This window comes from Pteropus medius, unplaced genomic scaffold (genome assembly GCF_902729225.1).
Source record: "Pteropus medius unplaced genomic scaffold, Ma_sr-lr_union100, whole genome shotgun sequence".
In the NCBI taxonomy this organism is placed as follows: domain Eukaryota; kingdom Metazoa; phylum Chordata; class Mammalia; order Chiroptera; family Pteropodidae; genus Pteropus; species Pteropus medius.
This window is the reverse complement of record NW_024350319.1, coordinates 5389136-5405867: the sequence shown is the minus strand read 5'-3', so window position 1 is coordinate 5405867 and position 16732 is coordinate 5389136. Positions and strand designations below refer to the sequence as shown.

At 35.4% G+C, this 16732-nt stretch overlaps 1 protein-coding gene across 3 annotated transcripts in view; it reads left to right on the top strand.

Moving 5' to 3' along the window:
* Positions 1-16732, top strand: part of PTGER3 (prostaglandin E receptor 3) — a 163284-nt gene that overhangs the window by 59790 nt on the left and 86762 nt on the right. For 2 of the 3 annotated variants that reach the window (XM_039838589.1, XM_039838590.1), the window contains exon 3: positions 11277-11368. In XM_039838589.1, the coding sequence (XP_039694523.1) occupies positions 11277-11368 (92 nt within the window). Of the gene's footprint in view, positions 1-11276; positions 11369-13777; positions 16232-16732 lie in introns of those variants that run through there. The other variant, XM_039838591.1, reaches the window with a different exon arrangement.

Genomic DNA, 16732 nt, shown 5'->3' with positions numbered 1-16732 from the left:
AAAGATCTGATTAAGACAACAGAAAACAGAAAATTATTTTGTAAGAACATAGAATCTTTGTTTTCTTGTCACAATATCATATCAGAAGATCCATAGTCCAAGAAAACTTTGTCTTTTAACAGAAAAAAAGAGGACCAAATTCTATTTTTTCATCAGCTTACTTTTGATATTTAAATCTACTTACTCAATAAATTCATTCTAATCTTAACTAGCTTGACCACACATTAAAATTTTTTCCCCAAAGATTTTTTTTTTCACAAAACTTCTACAATTATTGCTAAAGGATTCACCCAAAACCTTTGTTCCACTTGAATCTTTTAAATTTATTAGTTCTTAACAATTATGTTTAGATTACTCAGAAAAATATCTTGAGACCTAAGACAAAATCAGCCATCATTCTAAGTTGTTATTTTTGGTGATAAATTTTTAAGCCTAGGTAAAATAAAAGTGTTATATTTAATTCTGATAACTCTAATTTTGATAACTCTAAAGATATGTCTATTTTAATCAAATCGAGAAACATAAACTAGCTTTACTACCAAATATTGTCCCAGATCATGTGATCCTGAAAAGTACTTGGGTCAGTTTCTACATTTCTGAAAAGTTTAGAATACCCAATCCTTAATTTATATAAGCACTCAATTCCTTTAACCCAATTAAATACAGCTCTTTTATAAGTTAGCAATAGCCTCTGGATGTAGAAAATACCACTCAAATACAGCACATATAGAGACACACATGAACATACAAACAGATGGAGAGACCTCATGGCTTCCATAAAACCAATAGGATCTGTTCAAAGGAACTTTCCTCCCTCAACCTTTATCAGCTAGTACTGATGCTAACAGAGTCATAGACATTCTAATATCCTTGTCTAGTTTCAGTTCTTTCTCTAATTTTCTAACCCTGTTTTCTGCCTCTAACTGGACATAAGGGGCCAACCGAACCACCCATAAAAGCCACCAGCCCACAGCTGTGGCCATAAACTTTTCTTCCTTGCCACAGTACCTAAGGCATAGTTCCTCATACAACCAGCCTGCATCTTCGAGACGTCCTGTACTCATATGGTGATCCACATACATCTAGCATATGGACCACCCCTCCCCACATGGCACATGGAGATTGATGACTAATCCAGTATTTCCTCCATGGATGTCCCAAATCCTATTTTTTGGATCTCTTGGCTGGCTTGCCAACTACTGTTAGTACACACAGAGCCAGGGAAAAAGCCCGAGACTGAAAATCTACCTCTATAAGCAAGATTAAGAGAGCAAGGAAACACAGGAAGAAGAAGCTGGCATTTACTAGTTTGTAAATTAACAGAGTTTATTAAGGGAAATTTACATATGAGACAGAAACTTACATGTTTTGAGTGATTGCAAGATGAAATGAATGCCTGTGCTGCTTGGCAGGTGCCAAAGAATTATATAAGGTAAAGGGTAGGGGGACAGTCATGGGTACTAGTACGTTAATGCTACCAGGTACAGGAAATTACACGTTTGACCAGATCAGGACAACAGCCTATTCCAGAAAACAGCACATTGCAGGAGGCAAGGGAAGGGTGCAGATTTATGTCAGAATAAACATCAATTATGATCAGACGGTCACTAAGGAGGGGTTTGCAAAAGCAACCTTCATTCTGGCTCAAGTCCAGCTTACAGGAAGGAAAGTGTTCACATCATGGAAGAATTTCTCCTTCACAGCAGTCCAGGGCTGATTTGGACATTTCTTGACTATTAAACACTGATGTTATATCTAGCTGTCACTCTTAGCAACACTGTCTCATGGTCCATTATGGCTGCTTGAGCTCCAGCCATAAATCCGCCTCTTCTCAGCAGGAAGGAGAAGGGAATAAGTAAAGTTCCTTTAAGGATAATTCTCAGAAATCTCATCATTTTTCCTTGCATGTAATTGGCCAGAATTTAGTCACATGACCACATCTAACTTGGAAGAGAAAGTTGGAAATATAGTGTTTTAAGTGGTCTCCAGCTCATAATGCAGGTTCTGTTATGAAGAAGTGGAGAGTGGATACTAGGAAGCAACTGACAATATGTCACAGCTGAAAAATGGTTCCTTGTTTGATGTACCTGTATTGCATGACCTTTAAGATGTTTTTCCTGTGTGAAGTTTATTTTTTTAATCAAAGAATATATTGAGTTTCTGGTTAAGGATCATAGTTATTATATCACTAACAATGAGAAAAGCTGAATAATAAATACTTTGCTACAATGGTTTGCATTTAAACTTGAGCAACTGGCATTTAAACAATTTTAATATAAGATTTAGATTCCAAATGGCCAAATTGTGACTAATGGGACTTTAGTCATTTTTCTTTGCTTTTATCACTGAGAGAAATGAGAATGCATTGAGAATTTAGACATCATAACCATTAAATATGTACAATTTCTGCTACATAATGACTACTATTTAATTATATATAGTTTATAATATTTTTATTGGTAGTGAGTCAAGATTTTTTTAATGCCTAGCACAGTGTCTTATATATAATAGATATGTAATCAATGAGTGCTCAATTGAATTGACCTTCACTACTCAGTTAAATTTATGTTCCTGATATTTAGACCCTCTATAGCTTTTGCTAATATCCAATCAGAAGTCTCATGACAGTATTACACTGGCTCTGATTTAATGTGATTGTATTGGAAGGTTATCGGTTATTGCTATGCAGAGAAGAGACCAGAGGGGACCAGGTTCTTCTGGTAGATACGTAAATGTTTTTTCTTTGATGGTGACCACAATTGCAGCTCCAGGGTCTAGGAAATCCTCCAGAATGCTGAGGTAAACAGAGCTCAATCAAATCAACTCTAACCTAGAGAATAAGGATTATCATGAAATTCATTACTAAGTGCAATTACCATATTTATAATAGTCTTTAATCTTATTTAATCTTTCTCAAATATCGACTTGGTAATATACATGAGTGCATTTATTTTCTTTGTATCTGAACTACATGTCCCGTGATTTACCTTTTAAAAATGACATAAAATTGCAATGAATGTGATCCTTTAGTGATTCTCTGATTACAAGTTATACAACAGAACAATACTTTCACTTATTATTAGATTTAATTTGTCTTTAGAAATATATGCCTAACTTTGGAATTAGGATGACTTTCTTTTATTAGTCATCCTGGCACTGTTTCAGTTTTTTACCGGGTCACCTTGATAATGTATTAAACTGGAAAGCACATATTCACAGACTTATAAAGGGGGTCACCATATTTATTTAGCACCATTGGCATCTATTTGGCTCTTAGAGTCTCTGCTTTTGCTAAATTGTAGTCTACAACTTAGGTATTTTAAAAATGTCTTTTAAATTTTTTCTGTACAGAACAAAACTTCCTCCAAACCCATGTTCTCTGCTGGCTGGGTCAGGGGCTAGGAGGTGAGACAGTAGAGGATAGCATCTTAGATGTACTGTTGAAGGTATTTTTTCCATCTGTTTTTTCCAGTTTGCATTAACTCAGTCTTTTGAGGGGAATGTTCTTCATGGGTTTTCTCAGGTGCCCCTTCTCTTAGCCAAGATGGTATCTGTGTGAGGGAGAACACTTCTATTCCCCTCATGATAATGGGGGCAGATAAGGAGAAATCAGTTGTCCACATATAGGTCCTGGTTCTGCCTGTTGGGTCCTCTCACCCTCCCTAGAATTAAGTTTGGGTTTCCTGTTTGTTGTATAGCTCCTGGCATCACCATTGATTTAGGGCTGGTAAAACCTGTGAACTGTTTCTTCAACACATTTCTAGCCCTATGGTGTCACTTTGCTGACTTGGCCCACTGTTTCCTTACTGGCACAGTAGACTCAAGGCTCAGCCAATTCCTTTCTTCTGGACACCGCCTTGAGGTGAGCTGAATCTGCCAGGGTATCACCCTGGCCCTAAACACAGCAGCTGCATGTCTGTCTCTCTGGTGTTCAGCTTGCCTCCCTCTTCCATGAACTCCAGAGAGACTCTTGTGTGAGGGGGTAACTTCTCCACTATGTGAAAACTGGAAGGCACACAGAGAATCATCATGGCCCTCTCTCTGCCATTCCCCTTCTCTGGATATATCCATTCATGTGTGCCAGGACACCCTATAAGGTTGTGTCCTCGATAGTTTATAGCCATTCTTCCTTCCTATTTAGGGTTTTTGTTCCTTCGTCACCCTCCCACTTGTGTGGTTTGGTGTGGAGGTGGTTTTTGTAGAGAAGTAAGGACATGGTCTCCTGTTTCTCTTCCTGTAATGTCCCCTCCTCCTAGCACTAGAAGAGCTATTGTATGCAAGGCCTCTCCATGCTGTTTCCTCCTCTTTCTCGAGTTGGCTTTTGCTCTCCCGTTTCCCTGGGGTCATAATGATGGAAAGGTTGCCCTGGCTGTGAGGAGGGGGCAAGACCCAATAATGATAACAATCCAAGAAAATGATTAAGAGGCATTTAAAGATTTACAGAATATTGTTATTGTTTCACCAAAATGCCTTCCCCATTTTTCTGAAGTGTACTACTTTATTCATCTCTGTCTTTGAAAAAATACATTTTTAAAAATATTTTTTCCTTTAAATTTCTAAGTAGGATGTGAGTTCCTAGGCTGTTATTTTTTTTATTAGTAGAGCCATTTAGAATAGTTAAAATAATTTTATTTTAATCAATTTAAATAACATTATTTAAATCAGTTACCAACATAATGGATAGCTAGAATAGCTAAGCCATACAGTTCTGTATATCTAGTGACAACAAGTTTTCAGTACTCAACCCAACAATTATGGGCACTGATAGAACTCTGGCCAGCTCAAGTTCTCCATGACAATTAAATTATGAAGCCCAGGATTTTTAGGAACCAGATTTAGGTTAAAGTCTACTTCCAGGGATAGGACTGTATCCTCCTGGTTAGGAAAGCCAGGAAATTCCAGATGTGGAAAAACCAACCAAGTTTAACGAGTCAGAGAGTGACAAGGATGGTGTAGGGAAAGGTTAGTCTGTAGTGTACTGTCTTGCTGATAACAATTAATTGTTCTTACTTTTGCATGGTTTACTTTCACAGAGTTAGGGAACACATTAAAGATAAGGCAGGATGCGATTTGACCAGGTGTGCATGGTTATCACCAAGCTTAAAAAAAAAAAAATCTCCCTTCTGCATATATAGTGCATTGTAAATCAGCCAGCAAATACTAATGAGTACCACTCTGTACCAGATGTAGTGCTGGGCTCTTGAGAGAATACTTGCAACACCCTCCCTGATTTTAAAGAGCTAGTGTCTTGTTGAAAAGATCATTCATTCATTCATTTATTCAGTAAATATTTACTGAGTTAATTCTTTGTTCCAGGCACTATGATACACAAGCACAGAGCAGAAACAAGACAGATATGATCCATGAAGCTTATAATCAGTTGAAACTGATATTCAGTAAGTGACACTGACTGCATCCAAATATCCCCATTTCTAGATACATGGAGTTCTTTTCCTCTATTATCAAATAAAATAATTCAAGCGGAAGTGATATAATACCCAAATATTCATGGAAGAAATGGGCTTTGAATTAACCCTTGAAAGAAAATTAGTCTGTGCACATACCAAAAAAAATGAGAATCTTGTTCTGGATGAGGATAGCCATAGAGTGTGTTGGAGGGCAAGAGTTGATTGATGGGCACTGAGGGTCACTAAAGTTGAAATCAAATTCCCCAACTCATCATCTTAGGTGTCTTGCAAGGCCATTGCTTAATTATTTAGGTTCTCTGGGATGTAAGATATGTAGCCCTACTTAGGTTAGCTCCAGCAAGGGAAGGTTTGTTATAATGGATGATTATGGCTTGGAGTATATTGGCTGGAGTTAGAGGACAGATCAGGATGCAGAGAATAAACAATGGAATAAATAGAATTTTACATTAGTCTTCCACCATCATTGGATCTAGCTATTTTCTACCTGCTTAATTGTGTTTCCATTACCAACTGCCATTTCTTCATCTCTACTGTCAATATAATTTTTTAGCTTCATAATTTTTACTTGCTTACAAGTATCTGTTTCCTCATGGCTCTGGTATTGCTGCTAATTTTCTCATTTTCTCAACATTTCTAAATTCAGATTCTCAGAGAAGAAATCTCTTCCTTGTCAGTTCATTATTCCTTGGCTAGAAGGTCATATATCAGTGGCTAGCCTATGGCTTAGGTTTTCATAACTTGTCCAGCTGGGTATGCCTGAGATGTACAGAATCCTGTACAGAATATGGCAGCCTATGGATGCCCCATCGGTAGGTGCTGTATGCAGAGGAATTTTCCTTACAGAGGTCTATAGGTGAGGCTGGCACAATGAATGACATGTCCAACATAACTGAAATAGTAATAGCTAATACATCCTGAGAGCTTACTCTGTTACTGTATATATTATGGAGTAGTTACTATCACTGTTCATTTTAACTGAGGAGGAAACTGAAGCCCAGCAAGTTCAATGAACTTGTTCAAGGTCGCACAGTTAATAATCAGTGGAACCAGGAGTCTACCAGGTAGTATGTTTTAGATTCCATTGTCTTCTACACTCTATAGTTAAGTATGGGATTTTATGAGGCAGAGAAATCACTTAGGAGACAAAAGGAGGTTGCAGTAATGCAATGGGTGGATATAAAAGGAAGAACTAAGAAAGATGCAGAATGAGTAGGGAAGAAAGGATCTCCCAGACATAACAAACAAACAAAGTAGAATCACTTGGACTTGGTGACAAGTTGGAATAGAGATTTTAAAATACTTAAGAAACATATTATATGTACACTCCCAGTGAAAAACAACTAGTTGGAGAAGAAATTAAAAATTTCTTAGCCGTGGAAAATGATTAATTGGCTATTTAGAAGTATAGTCTCTAAAGCCTCTATCAAATGTGACGAAAGAAGAAACTATTATGTTCTTCCTTACTGAGAAGCTTTTACAGTCAAAATTCCCCATGCCTCTAGATATTCCCTTCAAAAGGCTGATTTGACTTTTATGGTCTTGAGAAACTCTGCTTTTTCATTTATATAATGTAGGTCAAAATTTTGCAGGGAAAACTTTCCCCCCTTATTTTGTAGCATGAAATAAAAAAAATTCGTGGAATGAGGGACGTCTTCAATGTTGATATTCAAGCTTCTAAGAGTCTCCTGGGAGCACATGTGCCAAAAATGATAAGAGATAAAGCAGAGGTGTGAGTAATATTCCATGGAAGCCAGAGGCTAGAGCACCTATTGCCGTCCGTGGAGTCTGGGATGTTCCTCCCAGAGGCATTTCTAACATTGGACCCTTCTTCTCCCATCAGGTTTTTGGCTACCAAGCATCAGTTCGTAATCCTCCCAAATTGTGTCAAAGTTTTAGACGCCTTTGAGTGTGGTTTCAGTTCTGCCATCCAAGTTGCTGCCCGGCTCTACCCAATCTTAGCCCCAAAGTGAAACACCAGTATAGTCAGCCGTACTTGCTCTCTTTCTCTCCCTGGCTCTTGCTCATTCAGGCCTCTGTCATTGCTCAAGCTTTCTCTCTCCTCTCTGCTTGTTCTTTTAATGTCCTGTGCCTCTTCATAAAACCTCAACAACCTTCCACACCATCATTTTATTTCTCCTTTCTCTTATTAGGATTCTTGCAGTCTGCACTATTGTGAGGAAATCAGTGTTAACTGTATTGAATCAGTATTAAGATCTATTCCTTTTAGAATATATTTCAATGTTTTGAAGGGGAAAAGGACAGAACTCCTTATAAATACCATGGTTCAAATGGAAGTATTGGAGGTCACATAGGCTGATTACAGTTTTGTAATCTTTTTGGACAGTAAAGCTGCAAGAACCCCAAAGATGCAGTTTTACTGAGGAGAAGTTTGTCGGATGTGATAAAGAGTAGCTAAAGCCCTGTGGTGCAGCTGGCTCATCCTGGAGGAAACCTCACAGACAGACTGACAGACACAGAGTGGCTCCAGGAACACTGTCAGGCATCCTCAGCCAAACCATAAACAAGCCGAGGGACACCAACAAGTCATGACAGTAGACCAAACAACAGGGCTGTGTTCATGTGTCTGTAGAGTGGCCACTCACATATCAATCTTTTTACCACAATTGCCACAGGAAAATAATTCAGTCCAAGAGTCAAATTCAAATTGGAAATTACACACGTGCACACACACACACAGTCTTTTCTACCTTAACTGGAATCTTTAAAAATATCCTGTAATAATATGGCTTAGTAAATAAAGCTGCATTAACTGAATGTTTGGGATCTCATAACCAGCGAAAAGACCAGAGTTGCTAACAGGTTGGGTATCATAAATATTTGGCAATTTAGAAAAAACACAGCAGAGCTATGGATTTAGCTGAAAGAAGAGAAAGAGGATTTATTTTGAGCAGGAAGATCTTGAGCACCATGAAAGATACCATCTTCATGGTGGCGATAGTTAAGATGTCTGAGAGAGGCCCATTAGTGCCTGTACAAGTATGGATCAGGAAAGATCCATACTTCTGTGTGGATGAAAGTATGTGTATTAAAGGGGTAAATCTTTGAATGGAATTAAATGTAAAACAGTTTGGCATCACCTGACATACGGTGGATTCTTCATACATGTGTCTCCCTTCTGCCTAAGATAATTCTCTTTTGAAATACTGCTTCTCAATACAGATGAAAAAGTTTTGTGCCTAACTAAAGGGATTCCAGGCATCAATAGCAGGTGTGGAGATTATTTTCTATAGATCTCCCTTCTCAAAGTTCCTCAATCTATGCACATGGGCAGCCTCCTCCTCTGCCAGATAAACTTAACTTGCCAAATACTTGCTTGGAAGTGTATCCATATAGTTGGAGTCATACTCAGAACCTCTCAGATGGGTACATACCAGATCTATGTACCCATCTCCAGTTTCTTCTTATTCCACTGCAAAACTGCTTTACATTATAACCCTCAGAGGCTCATCCAGGACAGAGCCAGAATTGCCTAAGAGTTTTATTCCTCCCCAAGACAGCAATGACTGATGGATACTGAAGTAGAAAAGCCCAGACCCCTTGTCTAGGAATGGGACAAACTTCAAAGCATAATTTATATTCCTGAATTTCCCAAAGGTTCAGACTGAGGATAGACTCACCTAAAATTTTACCCTTGCTTGCCTTCGTCTCCTTTTCCTACATTCTCACCCCTTTACTGGCTTTTCCTGGCAGTCCATTTTTAATAAGTCACTGGCATACAAATCTTTGGTTTAAGATCTACTTTGGGGAATATACAGCCTAAGATATCATTCATTCATTCATTCAAAATGTACACTCAGTGCTTTTTCCCCAGTTCAGTGAAGAAGAGCGATATAAAGTTAGGTGAAATATAATCATGGATATTCTCAAGGTACTATGTGGAACATATAGAGACTACACATTTCTAAAGCCAAGGGGAACTTTAAAATATGAGCGTATCATCAGATCTGATAAAGTGCCTTATACCTAGTAAGTTCTTATGTGTATTAAAAGATTTGGTCAGTCCTTGGCCTCATAATGTTGACTATTGGGGAGAGCCAAGCATTTGCTAAGAATTCTGTTTTATTCACAAACTTTTATTTGCCTCCTACTATGAATTAGAGTGTGAAAACTGATAGACCAATAAGTACAATATGATATATACATCTCGAATAATGTATACAATGCTATGTAAATATGATAGAAGGAATAATAGTTTTCCAAGAAAATGGAAGGCTGGGTCTTGGAAGATAAGTCGAATTAATTCTGAACAGAAGTAGAGAGAGGCATTTTAGAAAGGGAATAAGAAGCTCCACAGTAATGAGGCGTGAAAAAGCATCGGTAGGTCTCTTGAAGAGTGAGTAGTTTGGAGCATCAAAGCAAAGTTCATATGAAGAGAGGCAGGAGATAAACTTGCAAGTGTAGGTTGAAGACACATAGTGGCAGGCTTCGGTACTTCAGAACTTTATTCCGTGGGAACCTTTAAAGATATTTAGGATTTGCCACGGTTTGCCATAGGAACAATATGAAGGATGTGTTTGAAAGAAGAAAGACTTGGATCAGAAATACTGTTATTAGGTTAAATCGTGTATAATTTTAATTTCCAACCATTTTGACCCAACAAAAATGACAATTTCATACAGGTTGAACAGATACACTAGCTGAGAAGAATAAGGCACAAAGACTAGAGACAAGGGGTAAAATAAGAGACACATAGGAAAGAAAACTGGCTTGAAATGAATGATCCACTGGCTTCAGGAGTAGAGTAAGCTACAGAAATTAGATGTGACAGTGAAGCAAAATTTTCTAATGAGAATGATGGAGTGAATCATGGATAGTATTCATAAGAGAAACAGGGACCCCTGGAGAAGTATATAGGGAATCACACTACACTTCAGAACTCCTGACTCTTCACACATTACCTTGCAGTGCCTCATTTCTTTAGTGCTTTCTTTTTCTGCTATTTGACTTTGTACAGGCACGTGATATTCATATTCCTACAGTTGTATCTGCTTCTAAAGTTGAGCCAACAAATAATGCAATCCCAAGTGCACTTATAGGTAAAGCAAATCTCTAAATAAGAATCTATGTAGCATAATATCAGAAAGAGAAACCTAGTGGTCTAGCTCAGGAACCCAGTCTAACCAGATTGCTCTTTAACATATGAAGAGTCTTCTCATACAGTGGCACACAGGGGATTCTGAAAGTCTCAGAGAATAAATAGAAAAACCTGTTTGTTTTTTTTTTACTCTGACCTCAATTCTAACCACTCTTCCAGAGCCACAGTATTTCTATAAAAAGTGCTGCTAAACTTTTTCTGTTTTCTCTGAAATAGATATTGGACAAAATGTAATTTTCGTTACAAAGAAGACATGTCATTTTATTTTTCTTCAAATAACACTGCCTTTCTAAAACAGAAATTATCTAATCGCTTAACACAGTCAAGAATTGGAAAATTACATGTCTGGCTGGACATCTTGTGTAATGTCATGCCACTTGGGATGGGCATTTGTTTAAGATAATCTTAACTAAACTTCTGAGAAAAAAAAGATTCTAGGAATCTAATAAAAAGACTGACTAAAGAAACATCGAATTTCATTTTTTCATGCTTTTTCTTGTAACCAAGAAATTCATTTTATTCTGCTATTTCTTTCTAAAGAATCACTGAGAAATGTATAAAAAGGAAATATTTTTCTCAATATTTTTATTGCGCTCAATTAATTGAAGCTATAATTTAGATAAAGCTGTTGAGGAATTGTCTTCAGGGTCAATCATACAGCATTGATCATTTAGGTCACAGGTACTTGTAATCAGTAATTCTGTCCACTGAAACCCTCTGTCTGTTCACAGATCAGGCACCAAACAAACAACTATGCATCCAGCTCCACCTCCTTACCCCGCCAGTTCTCCTCAACCTTGATGTGGAGTGACCAATTGGAAAGGTGAGATTTAGAAGCTTCTTGATTTTACAGCATAGCCTTCCCCCAACTCACTGTTCTGGTCTGAACTCATGCTACAAAGGCAGACTATTTTTATGAATTAAAATGGAAATTAAGTTTGCATATTTGATTAAGGAGGACTAAATTTCTTAGAGGAACTGTTGTTTTTATAACTTCACTTAAATTTCTCCAACTAATAACTTTCTGAAACTGGCTCCAGTTTAATCTTGTGACTGATCATCTATCGTCAAGAAAGAGCCTGCACGTCATTGATTTTTCATTGTAAGAAGAGTCTTCAGGAGTATTTTAAAGCTAAATTACCCCTGATTTAATTAGACATCAAAACTGAGTATATTCATCATGTGGTTAGCATACTCTTACTTGGCCTTTTGATTAGATCTATTTTTTATAAAACATGTATTACAATGAATGAACACTGCAGAAAGCAGAGAATAATGCCAAATGTGATGCACCTTTGGCCATATTAAATTTCGAGCATTAGTTTCCTCCCTCAAATACCTCTTTTCAATGTTTCTGTTATTGACTATAGGGTAAATTGAATGAATAACCTCTGAGTATTATTGCTGGTATAGGCTTTTTTTATTTTAATGAGCAAATGTGAAAAGTTCTGGACTTGACTTTAATGAAAGTCAGTATGTTCACTTTATTCATTTCCAGGATAAGGCCAGGTACAATAACTTTTCTACTCAGAATAAGTCGTTATGACGGATGTGAACATTCAAGTAGCTAAACTTCTTTGGCCATTTGTTCTCCCATGGTTGAGGTAACTGAGAAATAATCATATCTGTTTTTCAGAGGAAAATCTAAATGTGTTTTTCAGTAGGGATATACTGTGCAATATGCCTAAAGGATAAGATCAAGCTGATTGATTCTAGAACGTAACTTAAAAATCACTAGGCCAAAAAAATTTTTAATCAACCACCTTATTTGGTCTTACATCCTTCCTTAAATATCAGCATGTAATATACATATTATGGGCATTGTTTTGCTATAAACACTGATTCCCCTAGATAACAAATAAATGGAAAAGAATAAAGATACACAGTTTTTATCTCTTTATTGGTAGGCTCACTCTAATTTCACTTTTAATTTTTTAATGTAAATCTTATTATACTTTCCTCTCATTATAAAGATAAGTCAGGCTCTCTATAGAAACTTTGGTGGAAAATAAAGAAAATTAGGCAACTAACTAAACTTTACTTTCACTATTCAAGAAAAACTTACCATCTTTGCAGTATATTTCTCTCTTCTTTTCCCCTGCACTTTTACTTGATTTTGTTGTACATACTTATGATAACATTATATGTGAATTATTGTCTTGTTTTCATTTAACATAAAATAAGCATTTCCAGGTAATTAACAAATTATTTAAAAATAATTTTAATACTTATACAATAGTCTATTGAAAGGATATACTATAACTTACTTAATCATAATCTGTATTCAAATATAGCACCGTGATGAACAGAACTATATTATTGTCCAAGGACTGAAACAAAGAGTGTTTTTAAAAATATATTTGTGATTGTTTTTACCATAAGTTTACTTTAAGAAATAAAGGATATGTAAAAATTTGTTTTTTATTTATATTTAAACAGACACTTTGTTTTTTTGTCATCACTAGAATTATGTGCATAATTTTAATATCTTTTAAAGATATATACAGTCTGACTACTTCCAAAAGAATTATAAAGATTTAAATTTTCATCATCAATGTGTGAGAGCTTCTGCTTTGCTTCACTCTAACTAGCACTGTATGTTATCTTAAAAAACATACACACGCAGTACTTTGTTGGTTAGATAGGAGAAAAACTGTATTTCATAGCTATTTCAATTTGCATTTCTCCTTATATCTTTCTAGCATATAGCTATATACTGATTGATTGGGGTTTGTTTTTATGGCAACATTGTTTGACCATTCAATGTGTCTACAATTGATATTGCTTCATTATTAGATTATTCTCCTATATTGCAAACTTGGAAACCAGAAAATTTACTAAGAAAAAAAGCATATACTTAGCATAATTAAATGATCCAGAGGCTTGAGTGATTTAAAAATCCAGTTATTTAAATTGCTTTTATTTAGAAAACACAGATGTAATTACTTCAAACAAGAATGTTTTGATATCGAAAACATTTATACTTCTTACTTACATCTTATTCCTCTCACCCTCCCCACAAAAAAGTATCCCTATTCATGTTTATTACATATTTTTCTCTCTATTCTTACAGAGATGAATTTTTTATTGCAATTACTACTTCCCCGAGTTTGAGTATTTCTTCCCACCTGAGAAAGAGAATTTTAAATTTTGATTTAGATTGTTTATTTTTTATCTTTTCTTATTTTAATGTTTTTTTAATGTTTTTTTTTTTTTTTACTCTTGTCAATAGTATCCATTGAGACCAGATTTATTGCTATAACCCGCACTTCTGAATGTTAAACTGTCTTCTTGGACTGGATTTTGAGTACATATTTAAGAAGTTGGGCAGGATTTCCCAGATGATGATTGATGAAAAAGTGAGAAAAAGAAAAACCCATTTTCCAGGAGTTTGTCGCCAACTTCAAACCTTTACCTGAGTCTCAATCGATGTGGACGTCTGTACATTATGTGGTTGTTTTGATTTTATAATGAGTTTGAAAAATTAGTAAAAGTTGTTGACAATGTAAAGTTATCATATTGAGAGCAAGAATTCAATGAATAGGACAAACTTCATAAGAAAAAGATACCAGTTGAAGGCAGGACTGTATCAAGTCAAAATATATTTATGCAAAATGTGTGATTAATGTTTTGAAGATGTATCCTTCTGAGCTAAGTTTGAAATTCAAAGTCCTTATGTCTATATTCCGGTTATGTGTCATTTAGTAACTCAGGAATCAGTTTAATTATTTCTCTGTCTTTGAAGACTGAAAAGAGTGATGGAGTTAAGGGCTCTCTTGAAGTGTCATAGAAAGCGATAATGAGGCTGGATGATTAACTGTTGAGTTAAAGCAATAAAAAATCCAAGCACAGCCTTCTGACTTACCATCGTAAATTCAGGATTTCTTAAAATTCATTCTCTGGTGGCATAAAAAAAGGCAAAATTAATAAGTGACATAGTTATCAAATATCAAATTTTATTACTTTCTTATGAAAGAAATCTATTTTATCTGAATTGAAATAAGAAATTCTGCAGACCTTTGGAAAAGACTTTGAGCCATCTAATATCTTTTAGCTAATATGATCTTAACTGCTTATAAGTCCAACCAGCCTTCCTTTCTCTCGCTTTTATTCCTCCCCGTCTCTTCCTCCTTCCTTTCCCTTTCCTCATTTTATTTAATTCAACACATATTTATTTAGTGTCCCTTCTTTAAGAACTGTACTAAGTAAGGGCCATACTGTCACCGACAAGGACATCTTGAGAAGAAAAGATAATATGATATCAGCATTTTTGCCATAGAAGCCTATACTGTGACTCCATTGTCATTTCAGCCAACTAAATTAAGCCAAAATAGTTGATTCATTTTTCTTAAATAGTTGAACCAGTTGTGAATTAGCCATAAACTATAATTCTTTTCATTCACATCCGTATTTGAAAAGGCCTCATGGAACAACCACAAAGCAGTATAAACAATGCTTCGTACAATTTCTTGATTCCGGTTTAAATTCAACAAATTTTATTGAGCAAATAGAATTTTCCAATCATCATAGGAATGTCCATGCTTCCATTACATCTATTTGTCCATTATCCATCTTCACGGTTGTCTAGCTGTCATCTAGTTATTTTATTTTTACAAAATAGGGTAAAGTTTCGAGAGGGCTTCTCCAATGTCATATAGTTAATATAAGTAAGAAATCAGATCCAAGGTCAAGTATTTTGATTCCAGGTTTACTGTTCTCCCCATAGCACAGTAGGATGTAAAGTTTGTTACAATAATATTCCATTTATGAAATAATACGATATAGTTATGGAAGCATGGGTTCTGGAACTAAACTTAGATTTAAATCTGGCTGTGCCACTCACTAGTTCTGTGACCTTGAGAAAATTAATTAATCTCATGGAGTCTCAATGAATTAATCTATAAACCAAAGCTAATAGTAGTTACCTGTAGGGTTATTGTGATAATATATGTGAAGTGAGTGTAACACAATAGGTACTCAGTAAGTATTTACTGTGATTAATTCTTTATCCAAACTTATCTTCAACTATGTAATATGATCTCATTATCAACTATAAACTGGCTGCCTGACTGTGGGAGTTTAAATGTCATGGACAGAATCAACTTTAGGCCTCTGAATGCTATTCTTGTTTATAATATCTCACGATTATTTTTACCCATGCAAAATCTAACCACCTTCCCTATGTTCAAGTCTCACCTTGTCCTTAGGCCTTAAACAATTTAAGTACCTTTGTTCTCCTCTCACTTCTATTCCCAACTCTGAAGTCGTATCATGCTCATTTTGATGATTATTGATTTATTCCTTAAATATTTTCATTCTATATATCTTTTTTCCCTTGACAAAATTCTATCCCATGGTGGTCAGAACCCTCTTCTTATATTTTCTTAATAGGTCTCCCAGCACTAGTGCAGTATTTGACACCAAGAAAGATGTAATTTTGTAAATTCTCAACAAAGGAACAATTTATGTATAAGACTAGTAGTTGCAAATGTCAATGAATGTGATAGAAAGCCCTTTGTTTCTATGTCATTGTTCAACTTGGTAAATTTCATGTTAAACTTTCCTGATTTAAAAATGCTACATCCAGGCAGAATAGTCACATGAAGTTTGACATAACAATGTTTAATGAAGCTCTATCCGTGAAAGTGATAAAGTAATAAAATGATTGGAAAAGCTTGAAAAATAATGACTATATGGCAAAGATATTTCTCAAAAAACTAGAAATGATCTTTGTCCAAATAGGTTGAAATATGATATAAAGACAGTACATATTGGTAAAAAATACTTTTGATACTTTTGTTTTTAACCCCAGAAATGTATGCATTGCATACTAAATTCACCCAAAACAATAAGCTCTGTAACATCAAATATTCTGGATCATTATTCAGTAATATAATTATTGATTTTTTAACAGATATTTTTATCTTTATTTTCTTTAATGTCTTTAATAAACATAGATTCCTATAATTATATAATGAAGTTATTGAGGATAGGATCAAACTTCAAAATAAAATAAATTTCTTAGAAACTCTGTCAAAGAATGTTACGCATGGAGAAATGGTGCTTGATCTGTGTTTTATTATAATTATAGTAATTGCTGTAAAGCTCTATGGGATACATATGCAAAACAAATTTGTGGCATTAATATGCTTTATAAGTAGGCTGTATAGATATAGTTCTTGACAAC